Here is a 15,319-nt window from a genome sequence, read left to right on the forward strand (position 1 = left end):
CCTATAAATGCAACTGTTATATATGGGAAAACAGGCAAGATGTTCACATCCAAATTTATACATGTTTCAAAGAAGCATCAAAGGATGGTGACTACATTCAAACCACATTAAAATGTTGTGACTTAATCTTAACAATTGCATTCATGACAGTGAAAGAAACTAGAGAATAACTTTTGTAAATCCTTTTTTCTTCCAGTTTTATTGATATAATTGACATATTCTATGAGTTTAAGCTGTACAGCATAAAGATTTGATAATGTATATTTTGCAGAATGACTACTACGATAAATTTAGTTAACATCCATCACCTCACATAGTTACAAAAAAATATTTTTCTTCCTTGTGATCAGAACTTTTAAGATCTACTCTCCTAGCCACTTGCCAAAATACAATACAGTATTACTAATTATAGTCACCACACTGTACATTACATCCCAGTACTTGTTTATCTTATAACTGGAAGTTCGTACCTTTTGACTAACTTCACCCAATTCCACCCCCACTCTCCACCCTCTGCCACCTCTGGCAACCAGACATCTAATTTCTTTTTCTATGAGTTTAGTTTTTTAACATGCCACATATAAACGAGATTACACAGTAATTCTCTCTCTCTCTATGACTTATTTCACTTAATGCCCTCAAGGTCCATCCATGTTTTCACAAATAGCAGGACTTCCTTCTTTTTTTATGGCAGAATAGTATTCCATTATATATACATATACCATATTGCTTATCCATTCATCCGTCAATGGACACTTAGGTTGTTTCCATGTCTTGGTTATTATTATAATGCTGTAATAAACACGGAGGTGAAGATAGCTCTTCTACATAGTGATTTAGTTTCTTTTAGGTCAATACCAAGAAGTGGAATTGCTGGATCATATGGTAGTTCTATTTTTCATTTTTTGAGGAACCTCCATACTGTTTTCCATAGTAGCTATATGAATTTACTATAGATCTTAACATTTTAAAAGAATCAAAAGATAAACTGATGCACTGGTTTGTGGAAACCATGTAGGGTGCCTGATCTGCTGGAATGGTTGATTTATTCTGGTAAGTGCTGTATGCAGTGCTAACCTCTGCTTCCCTACAAGGCAAGATAAAAAGACAGCATCAGAGATAAACATCATTAAGCACAGAAATTTAATTTCAGAATCCCACTTAGAAAACAGAGAATTAAAAACAAACCCCTGTATTTATAGTATCAAGAGTTCCTGAACTAGGAAATAAAGTAATTTCAAATGTTCAACTACTCTCCCTCTAGAAACATTTCTCCTATCCCTGTATGATATTTTTGATTCCCTCCAAAACAAGAAATAGAGCAATCGCTTATAAAGTACTTAGTAAATATTTTCTCGTTTTAACTTAGGGCCAGTGGGAAAGACTGGAGAGAAACACGTGTTTTCCTAATATCACAATTTTAAATCTGGCTCTGAAACGAAATTTTTAAAAAGGTAACGATTCCCACAGTGTTCAAATTCAATAATGCCTCATTTACACCTCACTGTCAAGGAAATCCTGTGTTCCAGTAAGAGATTCTCCTAAATAACTAAAGTTTCCATCACACTTTGATTGTAACAATAGATATCTTTCTAAAATCTATTATTCTGACCAGTGCTATCCAGAGAAATATACTGTGAATCACATAGGTAATCTTAAATTTTCTATAAGCCACATTTAGACAAGTAAAAGAACAGGCAAAATTAATTTTAATATACATCACTTAGCCCAATACAGTCAAAATATTAACATTTTCCCATTTATTTTACATTTTTTCATGCTAAGTCTTTGAAATCTGGAGTGTATTTTACACCTCTAGCACATCTTCCATTGGACTAGCCACTTTTGAAGCGCCTCATTAGCCAGTCATTGCTATTGCCTATTGAATTGGAAAATGTAGTTCTAGTCCCTGCCTTAGTAAATTCACTATAATAGACCAAAACTAAATTTGGGCTAGTCATGCTTCCTACAGCAAACACTTCAGGGATGCCTACCAATGTAACAGCTAACCATGTTAATTTCGGATACTTGAATATTTCTCTTTGTGGCAGAGCCCATCATTATGAACCATCACTGGCACAGTACTGTACTTGCAAGATAGCAATTTTTAAGGACTATTGTGGTGAGTGATTTAATTAGGCCAGTCAGTATTTCTTCAAGACTGTTCTATTTTTCTATTTTTGAAGTCAATATAGTTTTTTGTTTCCGTAGTAGTGGAATCCTTTTCTTTAAATAGAAATCCAATATATGAGAAAGATAAATAAGCATTAATATAAATTTAAAGAAATATTTACTTGATGAAACAATGAAGCTATCTAAAGATGGTAAATATCTGAAACTGAATCACTAATTACAGATATTTTCTATTAAGTTCAGCGTTCATTTAACTAACTTCAAATGTTAATAGACACCTTGAAGCTCACGACAGTGTGGAAACTACTTTCCTGGTTGGCTTTAGCCTCAAAGGAATGCTGGGAGCCCAGGAAGACACACAGGGCTGGGTGGGCCCAGACTGCCCTTCTAGCTGGTATGTTCTGTCTCTCCCTTTCCCGTGACCACAGACACCACTCGGCTTTTACCAAGAAATTGCCCTTCCTGTTGCCCTTTGCAGAATCTCTCCCAAACTCTTGGTTGTAACCTCGGGTAGCGCCTCACGTTGTGAGTGGTGGGATACACATCTCCCTCTCTTTCTAGCTATGTAGACACACATTTTGGCACAAATAAAGGAACATTTCTGATTCATTTCACTCAAAGACAGAAGGTGGTTGGGGTCAAAGGGTTTAAGTTAGCACAAGTCATAATTTTTCAAAACCTGACGATTTTTTTGTTGGTTTCTCTTTCATATGCTAAAAATATTCTGGTCAAAGGAAACAGATAAATGCCTTTACAGAATTATTTACAAGATCACATTGAAAACATTTACAAAATTAAGTAAAATTTATTTTGGTTTCTGTAAAAGGACTTTTTTTCTCCCTGTACTTAAAATGAACAGATTCTGTGATTATTTCCAATTTGGCTAAAAAACTTCCTGACTTTTGGATTCACAGCTGGTAGAAAGTACAGGAAGCTAGATAGTCTGATAAAAGGATGAGGGGGACATTACTCTAATGGAGGCCTGACAAAAGCCATAAGGACACTTCACGTTACGTTTAGAACAGGAATGGCAGAAGACACCAATCACTGAGCAAAGGCAACAGGACTCTGAGTGTCCTCTGATGTTTCCTGCCCACATATCTTAGCTCAGGTCATTGCTGTCTCAATATTCACTGAATATTCTTCAAAAGAAATGACATCTCTGAAAAGAAACACAACAGGAAGCAGATACCTTTTAATGATAAAAGCAAACCTTTCTCTCATCTCTTCTTCTCAGAGGGGAATAAATTTTACTTCTCTATGGCTCTCACCAGTTAGGTATGTGCTGAACGGAGGAAGGGAAAAGGGCTGAATATAATAGTGACATCAAACCCAAAGGTAGCGAGAGTGGCATAATAAGTAGGGTCAAATCAATGACAGAGAATGGAGGTAAAGCTGATCCCTAGGTTCATAAATTACGACTTTACTGATTCTCACTTAGGAACTTGAAACAGGAAGTTTGTACAAGAAGCTACTTTAACTTGGAAGTCTTATAGATCACCCAGCAGATGAACAGATTCTGAATTTCTGTGCAATCTGTTTACCTCTGAAACCATTTAGCCTGAAGTGAATACTGTAAACTCTCTCTCTCAGAAAACAGACTGTGTGAGGAGAAGGGGTCCTAGACTCCAGCACCTTATTTTGAGGGAATACACAGAGCATATATTAAATCCATGTAATACCATGTTGGACATCAATTTTATGACGTCATACATTCTCAGATGCATCTGGACTTTTGCACTGAGTACGGTTTTTTCCCAGGCTCATTTGTTTTCAACCTGAGGAAGATCCCTGTAAAACTTAATACATGACCTCCCATTTTTCTGGGACTGATCTAAATTTCATAAATTTGCTATCAAAACTAATTACAAAAGATTTATTTATTAATTTTCTTTCAAATTTTTTGAAGAGTTTGTTCAATGCTCAAGAATTTGAGAGTTAAGTAGAAAAATGTTCAAGTTAATTTCATCTTTCAATTTTTTTTCCCATGACATTACACTTCCCACTACCGGAACTGGCCACTATATATACATTAAATCCAAAAAACTGTTGTAACATTTATTTAAGGAGATAGCTTAAAAATTACAAAGTTATTGAATTAGTCATTATTAATATAACATTAAAAACAGGTTTAAATTATAACAAATAATAAATAACCTTGATGGAAAAAAATAAAACCTATTTAGTCACAGGTAATAAAATACATAAATTATGCAAATAATTCTAAAGAATTTAGCGAACTCTCACTTATCCAGGAATGATTTAACCAGAGTAAAGAAAATCATGCATTTATGGAAGAAAAATCATTACAAATAAGTGAAAACATTGAACTAAAGGCATCTGTTTTTGGGAATCACACAGTCATGACATGGGAAACAGGACTCAAGCAGTAGCAAAGGACAGGGAAGGGCTGTGGATCCCAAGACTAGAAAGTCTGGTAGAAACATTAGGTAAGAAAAGACACTGCAGGGGAAAAGGAACGAGCGTGTAGATGGGGTGCATTTCAGACCAATTGTGATCCTACTCTATTCTTAGCTGAAAAACAAGAAACAGAAAACTATAGCAGAATACTTCAACCTTGTGGCCATCTTTATCAAGTACTTTAAATATGTTTAATGATCTTAAAATGACTACTTATACTATTTTTGTACTGTGCTGTGAAGGATGTAGAAGGGCAATTGTGTTACCAAATCATCATAAGTACAGTTTACATCAAATCCATTCTGAACCAAGTTTTAACAGCAATTTGGGATTATCTGTGTCTGGTGCCCTGCTTCCAGAGTTACCCCTACAAACAGAGAAGTAACTGCATACATTTTATAGTCTTGTAAAGGAGTTTCTCAGGCAACAACAGCCAATTTGGGGAGAATATTATGGACATTAAATAATGCAAAGAATATAATAAAAATCTTGACTTTTTTAAAAGAAAATCAATGGGCCGGCCCTGTAGCTTAGCGGTTAAGTGCGCACGCTCCGCTGCTGGTGGCCCGGGTACAGATCCCGGGCACGCTCTGACGCACCGCTTCTCCGGCCATGATGAGGCTGCGTCCCACATACAGCAACTAGAAGGATGTGCAGCTATGACATACAACTATCTACTGGGGCTTTGGGGGAAAAAATAAATAAATAAATAAATAATTTAAAAAAAAAAGAAAAGAAAATCAAAATAAAGCTGAGTATTACCCCATACCCATTTAAAAATCATACACATAGGGCCGGCCCCGTGGCTTAGCAGTCAGGTGCGCACGCTCCGCTGCTGGCGGAGCAGCGGAAGTGAAGTCCAGGCCCAGCAGCAATGTCACCTGGGAGCTCATCAGAAATGGAATCTTAGATCGCTGATGCTATCGAGCCTTTAATCTAGGGGAACAACGCTCAGATAACTGTTCAGCTTTAAAGGGTCCTTTAGTAGCTAGAAAGAGTTTTATTAGCACTTAACAAAGAGAGCTTTAAGGATTCTGACGCAGTGATGTTTTAAACAAAGAAGGAAAGCGAGGAGCAGACAGTTCTTTTGTTTTACTTTCTTGAGAAGTCATTTCTACACGAACATTTTGGACTTGTAAAAATATCCCACTGATAGTATTTCCTAGTCAGACTGCTGTGTAATGTAATTTTAAAAATACCCTATTGATAGTGAAATCAAATATGCATACCATGTATTCCACAAATATAAGATTTAAGATTCAAATGAAGGCATCATGAGTATTTTAAAAAGATAAGCAGTTAATATTTAAAAAGTTTAAGCTTTTTATGAGTGAAGAATGTACTTTTATGGCATAGTCCAAACCCAATGATTAATATCAAAGGAAAGTATATCACAAAACCATGAATAGCAAAAGTCTTAAAATTCTTAGTTTGATTTCAAAGCTATTTCCAAAGCAACAGGGAAAAAAAATTCACTAAAAATCAGAAATTCCAAAGCACCTAATCTTGGTCTGTACTTGAGGATTTATTCTTTCATTAAATTCTAAATTATCTCATTAAAATTTAAGTTTGCCGCTTAAAATCTCTATTCTCCTTAGAAGACATGTACTTGTACATTTTTTCTATTCTAACCTCCTCTCCCTTTTTCATTTTATAGATAAAAAGCCAAAGTTAATGTGCCTTGTAAATCTTACCCCTCTCAGCAACTTTAAGTTTAACCCCATCAGTTTTACTGCAACCTAGTAAATTAAGAGAACATAAGAGGGAAATCAAGTACTGTTGCTCTAATTCCCCAGTTTCACATGTATAAATAACAACTCAACGTGAAAAGAAATCAAAAGTGTATCTGAAGGAGACAACTACAGAGCTCCTTACAACTACCTACGTTACACTGACAAAAGGAACTTTCATCATGAAAATTCCTGTGAATTCAACTGTCCAAGTCCACAGTGACTTATTTTAAATTTAATCTTGGCCACTAGTCCAATTCAGGAAATGGGGTATACCCCATTAGGGTAGGGAGGGCCCCATGATGGTCCATGATTCACTGCAGAACTTAAACCTCAAATCCCACAGAGATTTTTTGTACAGTCATAATAGCTGAAGCAACTCTGCACAGGTTACTCTTGTTACAATTATATTAAAAGCAGCTGAAAATATTTTTAGTAAAGAAATACAATTCCAATGGCACACTCATGCAGGCACATTTTTAAAGAAGACAGCATGCAATGCAAAGTACAAACAAAAGCTGCACAGACATATGTCAAGAATAAGAAGAACCAATAAGTTAGAAGAAGCATGCTTTAATTTACCCTCTCTTCCTGGTGCGATATTTATACAGGATGGTGCCACCAATTCCTCCACCAACTACAAGAAACCAGGAAACAAGTGACATGTGACTGAAAACTAATTACCATGATTGAAAATCTAGCAGAAGAAATAAATGGTGGTTACATTTCAGTGGCCACAAAAGGTTATTTTATTTAAGCACATATACATTTATATTCCATTTGGACTCTTTAGCATCTAAATCCAGTTTCCCGGCATCACTTGAACAGTCCACAGTAAGTCAGAGAAGAGGCCTTGCTTAATTTAGAAAATTACCCAAAGTATATGTGGGAAGCAAACTCATATGACTAATTATCTTGAAAAAACATATATTATTTAGGGTTTGTTACTAAGTGGACATATAGAATATAAAAGAATATACAATCACCAAGACGAGGTAGTATATCATAGAAAAGCTCAGGTTCCTAGACTGGTTTACTTCATTTCAAGCCATAAAAACTATAGAAACGAAAAATCATTAAGAAAATAATGTACTTCTTCACAGTAATATTTGAAGTACTATGAAAGACTGGGATACTTACGTACACAGATAACAATCAGAGCCTTGATTCCTACACCTGTGAAAAAATGAAAAGTTTGAAGATAATCGAGCACATAGGGACCTCCAGATAGCAGCTGTATTTTCATTCTGGTCATATCACCTAAAAACTACAGCAAAGAAAAATTTATCAATCTAGTTTTAACGTGCCTGCTAGTGCATCTAGGTCATTTTGATCACAGAACCCTTCTAATCAGATTCCAGGTTTAGGGTCCAACTTGTGAAACTCGTCATAGGAACCTCACTTTTCCTTGTTTGGTGCTGTAGCTACCACACCAGGTTATTTAGTAAAGGTTATTACAACAATTAGAATTCACTAGATTGGAGGAAAATTGTTTTAAAAACAATTGGTTTAGTTCACTATTCATTCTATCATTTCTAATGATTTTTTTAGGAATTTAATTCATATTTTCTCCCCGAAAGTGAGTCTGTGGAATAAGTCATATATAAAGTTCCATTAATCGATCACAAAGATGCTATTTGCTGAGTCTTCACAAACAATATCTTATCTTATCATCAACCTATCCTTATGCCCCACCCCAACAAAAAATTAAGACATAGTCCAAATTACCGAGGAAAATCTGAGAATGTAAAATGAAACATCAGGCACATGGATAAAAATTATGCAGAGAAACTTAAACATGCATTTAAGTTAACATGTTCTAACTGTCCAGAGAGCAATAAATAATACTACAAAATCTTGATTCGCAGAAATGTTGGTCAGTAGTACCACTCCTTCTAAACTGCCATTATTTTTATTAAATTTCTATAAGTCAAAGCGTAAAATGTCATGTTAACTCTGCTGTTTTCATTTCAGAAAAAATCATCAACTATTTCACATCTTAAGATGGCACTGGAGTTCCTGGCACAATGACAATTTGACCACAGTGTTCAGAGGGAAAATATAACAAGTCTAAAGTGCATTTTATAAAAGGATTAACCTTACTAAGCTCATCTAATGTAAATAAAAGTAATAGAGAGTTTTCTTAATTTATTCATCAAGAAATCTTTGTATTTCATTTAACTGTCACAACTATACTTCATTATTTTCTTTAACACGAATTGTGTGAACTATGTGAGCCTACAGAAAGTGTGCTACACCAGCTGGTTATAGAAAAACCTCACCAACTTATAGTATTTTAAGGTTGTGTACACAAGGCATGAATAGAAAGAAAATTTATCTACAAATTGTCATCTCAAAGTAACACTATCACATGAGAAGCAAGTTATGTTTTATATATTTTAACCTACATATAACCATAGCATTTAAGAAAGTTATCTTGCCTTGCTAGGAATCCTAATGTGGGGGACCTCTGAAGAAATGTATGATCTGCATGTGTCTACACATACTACCACTTCCATTTGTCATTGTTTCTGCACTATTAAAATAACTACAAATGTCAATTATCACCAATTTGTGAAACATTGTTATTTCTCTAACTACAGAAAACTGAAATATGATATTTCCATGAAGAACTCTAGGGTCTCACAATGCAGGGTTATTAGTAACGAAAATAATACCTAAAGTTTTCAAGCCTTTAAGTGGTGGTGATTCATCACTGGGACTGGAATGTTCTAGAAAAAAAGAAAAAAATGGAAATAAGTAAAAAGAAAAAAAAATAAGAAGAATAAAAAATAATGAGGCTTAAAAGACAGTTAAATTCACAGGTTTGACTTTTTGCCTTTGTACAAAAACCTTCATAACTTCATTTTCATATATAAATTATATTAATGCTTCTCATTAAAAGTAGTATCACAAAGTCTTATGAAGTTATATTTAATGTCATTAGCACTCTTCTTTCTGTCTAGTAACATTTCCTGTGACAATTCTGTGGTACAGCAAGAAAATTTATCATTAGTGTATTGTCAAAATTAGCCTACTGACTCAATGTGATTTTCCTTAAAATGAAAAGATACAGGAGGGCTTAATAAACCATTTAGAAGTTGATTTGCAATAAAAGGAAACTACAGCATAGTAAAGTTCATTTATAAAAAAACCCATAGCTAACATCATCGTCAATGGTGAAAGACTGAGAGTTTTTCCCTTAAGATAAGGAACAGGACAGGATTCCTGTGTTTGTTGCCTCCATTCAACATAATATTGGAAGTTCTAGTCAGAGCAATGAGGCAAGAAAAAGAAATAAAAAGCACCCAAATTGAGAAGGACGAAACAAAATGATCCCTGTTTCAGATGACATATTTTTTTACATAGAAAATTCTAAAGATATGCACGTGCACACATACTCATACACACACACACACACACACACACACACAAACACAAACCTGTTAGAATAAATGAATTCAGCAAAGTTGCAGCTACAAAATCAACAAACAAAATTCAGTTGCATTTCTACACATTAACAATGAACAATCCAAAAATGAAATTAAAAAACAATTTCATTCATAATAGCATCAAAAAGAATAAAATACTTAGGAATAAACTTAACCAAGGAGGTGAAAGACTCATATACCAAAAACTACAAAAAACATTGCTGAAAGAAACTGAAGAAGACATAAATAAACGAAAACGTATCCTGTGTTCATGGATTGGAAGAGTTAATTTGTTAAGAAGTTAATACCATACCAAGCAATCTACAGATTAAATGCAACCCCTATCACATCTTGAACGTGCATTTTGTTGAAATAGAAAAATCCAACCTATAATTCATGAGACATCTCAAGGGACTAGGAACAGTCAAGACAACCTTGAAAAAGAAGAGTAAACTTGAAAGGACTCTCGCATCCTGATTTCACAACTTATAAAAAACTACAGTACTCAGAACAAAGTGGTACTGGCATAAAGACAGACATACAAACCAATGGAATAGAATAGAGGGCTCAGAAATTGACCCTCGCATATATGGTCAAATGATTGTCCACAAAGGTGCTAAGAACATTCCGTGAGGAAACAGTAGTTTTTTCAACAAATGGTTCTTGGAAAACTGGATATCTATAGGAAAAAGAATGAATTTGGTCCTTTACCTTACACAATATACAAAAATTAATTCAAAATGGATCAAAGAACTAAACTTACAAAGCTATAAAATTCTTAGAAGAAAACATGGAGGACAAGCTTCATGATGTTGGACCTGGCAATGACTTCTTGGATGTGACACCAAAGCATAGGCAACCAAAGAAAAAATAGATAAATTGGACTTCTTCAAAATTAAAAAACATGTGCATCGATGGACACTATCAACAGTGAAAAGGCAATCCACAGAATGGGAGGAAACATCTGCAAATCATATATTGGATAAGTGATTAATATCCAAAATATATGATAACCCCCTAAAAGTTAAAAAAAAAAAAAAAAAAAAAACCCAATTCAAAATAGGCCAAAGACTGAATAGTCATTTCTCCAAAGAAGATATAGGAAAGACCAATAAGCATATGAAAAGACAATCACTAATCATTAGGGAATGCAAATAAAAGCCACAATGAGATACTACTTCACATGTATTACTATCTATTACCAAAAAACAGAAAATAACAAGTGTTGGCCAAGAGGCGGAGAAATTGGAACCTTTGTGCATCACTGGTGGGACAGTAAAATGGTGCAGCCACTGTGGAAGACAGGATAGTTGTTCCTCAAAAAAGTAAACACAGAATTACCATATAATCCAGCAATTCTACTCCTCTGTATATACTCCCTAAAATTGAAAACAAGGACTCAGATACTAGAATGCCAATATTCAGAGAAGTATTACTCAGAAGAGCCAAAATGTGGGAACAACCCAAGAGTCTATCAAAAGATGAATGGACAAACTAAATGTGGCATATACAAACAATGGAATATTATTCAGCTATAAAAAGAAATAAAGTTCTGATACATGCTACAAGATGGATGAAATTTAAAAACATCACGCTAACTGAAATAAGCCAGAACATGTTATGCTAAGTGAAATAAGCCAGAACATGTTATGCTGAGTGAAATAAGCCAGAAGTGATTCCACTTCTGTGAGGAACTTAGGATAGTCAAATTCATAGACATAGAAAGTAGAATAGTGGTTACCTGCCTGGGGGAATGAAGAGTTCTTATTATGGGATATAAAGACTCAGCTTGAGATGATGAAAAAGTTTTGGAGATAGAAAGTAGTGATGGTTGCACAACAATGTGAATGTACTTAATGCCACTGATATGTATACTTAAAAGGGTTAAAACAGTAAAAATTAAAATAAAAGTTGATCTTGAAAAATTAACATAATAGAGTAGCCTGAACATTTCTGAAAAGAAAGTGTTCTACCAGATATTAAAACATGTCATAGAACTATAGTGAAAAGAAACAATTGGGTGCTGGCACAGGATTGGACAGCGTTCAAGGGAACAGCAAGATGACTGGAACACCTATGAATTTAATGTACGATAAAAATTGGCACTTCCAAATAGTTGGAGAGAAAAACTTATTCAACAATGTGTGCACTTAGCCATACGATGGGGTCGGTAGAGTGGAGAGGAAACCTATCTCATTCCATGTACCATAATGAATTTCAGATGTACCAACGCTTTAAATGTAAGGAATGAAATCAGAATGCATGGCTGAAATGTTTATATAATTTAGCATGGGAAAGATCTAAAGCTCGTATAAGAAAGACATAATACTCATAGCATTTAGGGAAAAGATCAATACATCCAACTACCTATTACTGTAAAACTTCTACACATACAAATGACCACTGATAGCAGAATAGTTCAAAAAAACATGATACATAGAATTAGAATTTAAACAGAGGGCCTGTTCCAGGTAGAGAGCTAGCACCAGCGATAACTATAAAGAATATGAGCGAGGTGTGGTACAGTCCCCAACAGCAGAAATACTACAATGATAAATGAGTGTAAATCCCCAGACATTTAAAGAATTTTGAAAAAATCACCAGAAACTTAAAGGATTTTGAAAAATATAAGCAGAAAGTTAATCAACCTGAGACACTGGAAATTGGAGGTTTCGTACTGGGAATTGTTGACACTGGAAAACAAAAAATGTAGACTGGATCAAACACTTGGGAGTGATTGCTGGCATTTGCACCAGGAATTGAAAAGATTTCTGAAAAACAGAACCAGGAGTTACTAAACGTGAATGATTCAAAATCAGAGGTTTGGTACTGAGAGCAATCAGTACTGGAAAACAAAATAATGTAGACTGGATCACCCACTTGGGAATTAGTGCTTTCTTTTTATTTATATGAATTATGCTTTTTATTCTTGACTTATTTAGGTAAAAATTCCCATGCTTCAATTTTCTCAAAAATGGTTGTTATCCATTTGTACACATACAAAAGCAGAACACTAGAGATTTATACACCTGTGTGATGTACATAAGGTGCTAAGACCCTATGAAAACATGCAAAATCAGAACAGAAGAATTCCTTGTGGATTTTGTCATACATGTGTCACAGAAATGAATACAAGACAGAGTAAAATACTAAAATTATTTCTTTTCAATTATTCCATACCATTGATATTTAACATCAAAGAAATAAAATCTGAGAAAGAAAACAAAACAAGAAGGAAGAAGACACTTTGTACCGTTAATGCAGGTTGGCATTGCAGGCTCCCAAGTACTGTTAGCGCCACACACAACTGTGTCGCTGCCACTGAGGTAAAAACCCCGGTTGCATTCAAATACGACTGTCGCTTTGTAGTAAAATTTCTTTCCAAATCCTGATACCAGTCTTCCATTTTCGAGTACTGGATGTTCACATTTGACCACTGAAAAGTGGAGAAATTACAGAATAAATGGAAAGATGCTTTAACAGAGCACTAGAAAAACTAGTGCAAAGTAGCAATTTCCAGTGGGAACAAAGAGACATGGAATGAAAGGCAAGATGTTAATTTAAAAAAACCAAAACTTTATGTGGGCATTTTATTTCCAGGTAAACAGATTTAGAGAAATCTAACAACATTTTTCTACCTAGAATAGACTACCATTATACTTTTTTGGCTTTCCTACATTTTTTTTCATTACTGACAAGTTTTTAGAAAGGTCAGACTACCATACACAAAGTCCAGGTAAATTCAAAAGCAACTTTTTTTTTTTTGGTGAGGAAAATTACCCCTTAGCTAACATCTGTTGCCAATCCTCACCCTATTATTGCTGAGGAAGATTGGCCCTGGGCTAACATCTGTGCCCATCTTCGTCTAACTTTTACATGTAGGACGCCTGCCACAGCATGGCTTGAGAAGCGGTGCGGAGATCAAATCTCAGGATCTGAACAAGCAAATACAGGGCCACCAAGTGGAGCACACCAAGTTAATCACTATGCCGCTGGGCCGTCCCCCCAAAATACTCTCTAGCTCTCTAGCTCTAGGGTTTTTTTTTAAGCATGCAAACACTGGTTACGGTACCCTGCTTTTTGAGAAAGTTAGGGAAGACTTTTTGAGAAGGGAATATTGAGCTCAAATTTAAAAGCTGCAAAGAAGCTAGACATGCAAAGATATGCAAACACAAAGGTCAGGGCCGGCCCAGTGGCTTAGCAGTTAAGTGTGCATGCTCCGCTGCTGACGGCCCGGGTTCGGACCCCAGGCGTGCACCAACGCAACGCTTCTCCGACCGTGCTGAGGCCCCCGTACCACATACAGCAATTAGAATGCTGTGCAACTATGACATACAACTATCTACTGGGGCTTTGGGGGAAAAAAATAAATAAATAAAAATTAAAAAAGAAAAAAAAGACAAAGTTCAGAGGCAACAACATACCCGAACTGGGATGTTCACGAAATAGAAAGGCCAGTGGAGTTAGGGAAGTGTTTTCCAAACATTTTGGCCTGCAACCCAGAGACCAAGAAACACATTTTACGTTGTAAACCAGTATACAAGCACACAGGCCTGCAACAAAGTGAGTACTTAGCCTCCATACCAGTGCACTCTGGTACTTCCCATTCCACTCTACTTCTGAAGACGTAAACGCTGGTCATGAACCTCTAGATTGATTTCAGGACCCATTAATGGGCTTGGCAGAATTTGGAAAACAAAACAAAACAAAACATCTGGCCTGGGCACTGAATACAAGACAACATCTTTTGAGATTAAACCTGAGCAACAGGGCCAGCCCCATGGCTTAGTGGTTAAGTGCACGGACTCTGCTGCTGACGGCCCGGGTTCGGATCCCGGGCGCGCACCAGCGCACCACTTCTCTGGCCATGCTGAGGCCGCGTCCCACATACAGCAACTAGAAGGATGTGCAGCTATGACATACAACTATCTACTGGGGCTTTGGGGGAAAAATAAATAAATAAATAAAATTAAAAAAAAAAAAAAAAACCCGAGCAATAGCTCAGGGCCAGATGGTGTAGAGGCTTGTGAGACAGAAGAGCGCTCTTCCTCCTTTCCCCTGGATCTGAGTTTCCCTCAGGTGTCATTTCCCTTCAGCCTGAAGAACTTCCTTGAGCAATTCTTGTAGTGCAGGTTGGCTAGTGACAAATCCTCGTAGCTCTTGTTTATCTGAAAATGTTTTTATTTATTTGACCTTCAGTTTTGAAGACTTTCCCTCGACAGAGAGTTCTGGGTTAGGTGTTTTCTTTCTCGTTCAGCACATTAGCAGGTATTATTGTCCTCTGGTGTCCACAGTTCCTCCACAGTTCCTTAAGGGAAGCAGCTGTCATTCTTCCTTGTGAGGGTAGGGGGAGGAGATAATGGATTTGTTTCCCCTCTCGCTGGCTGCTTTTTCTTTTATCTTTTGTTTCACTAGTTTTACCAGGATGTGTTTAGTTCAGTGGTTTTTCCTGGTAAATTTAAAGAATTTATTTATCCTGCTAGGTCACTGAATTTCCTGGACCTGTATGTAGTTTTTGTTTTTCATCAAATATGATAATGTTTGGCCCATATTTACTCAAATAATTGTCTGTACTGTTCCTTCTCCTCTCTTCCTGAAACTTCA

At 35.8% G+C, this 15,319-nt stretch overlaps 1 protein-coding gene across 1 annotated transcript in view; it reads right to left on the minus strand.

Moving 5' to 3' along the window:
* Positions 1–515: 515 nt before the first annotated feature.
* LOC131404736 (membrane cofactor protein-like) overlaps positions 516–15,319 on the minus strand; it is a 33,413-nt gene continuing 18,609 nt past the window's right edge. Inside the window, 6 exon segments of the mRNA XM_058539739.1 lie at positions 516–1,087; positions 6,867–6,921; positions 7,425–7,460; positions 8,963–9,016; positions 12,364–12,408; positions 12,969–13,151. Of these exon segments, the coding sequence (XP_058395722.1) occupies positions 892–1,087; positions 6,867–6,921; positions 7,425–7,460; positions 8,963–9,016; positions 12,364–12,408; positions 12,969–13,151 (569 nt within the window). The 3' untranslated portion in view covers positions 516–891.

This window comes from Diceros bicornis, chromosome 4 (assembly GCF_020826845.1).
Source record: "Diceros bicornis minor isolate mBicDic1 chromosome 4, mDicBic1.mat.cur, whole genome shotgun sequence".
NCBI classification, from domain to species: Eukaryota; Metazoa; Chordata; class Mammalia; order Perissodactyla; family Rhinocerotidae; genus Diceros; species Diceros bicornis.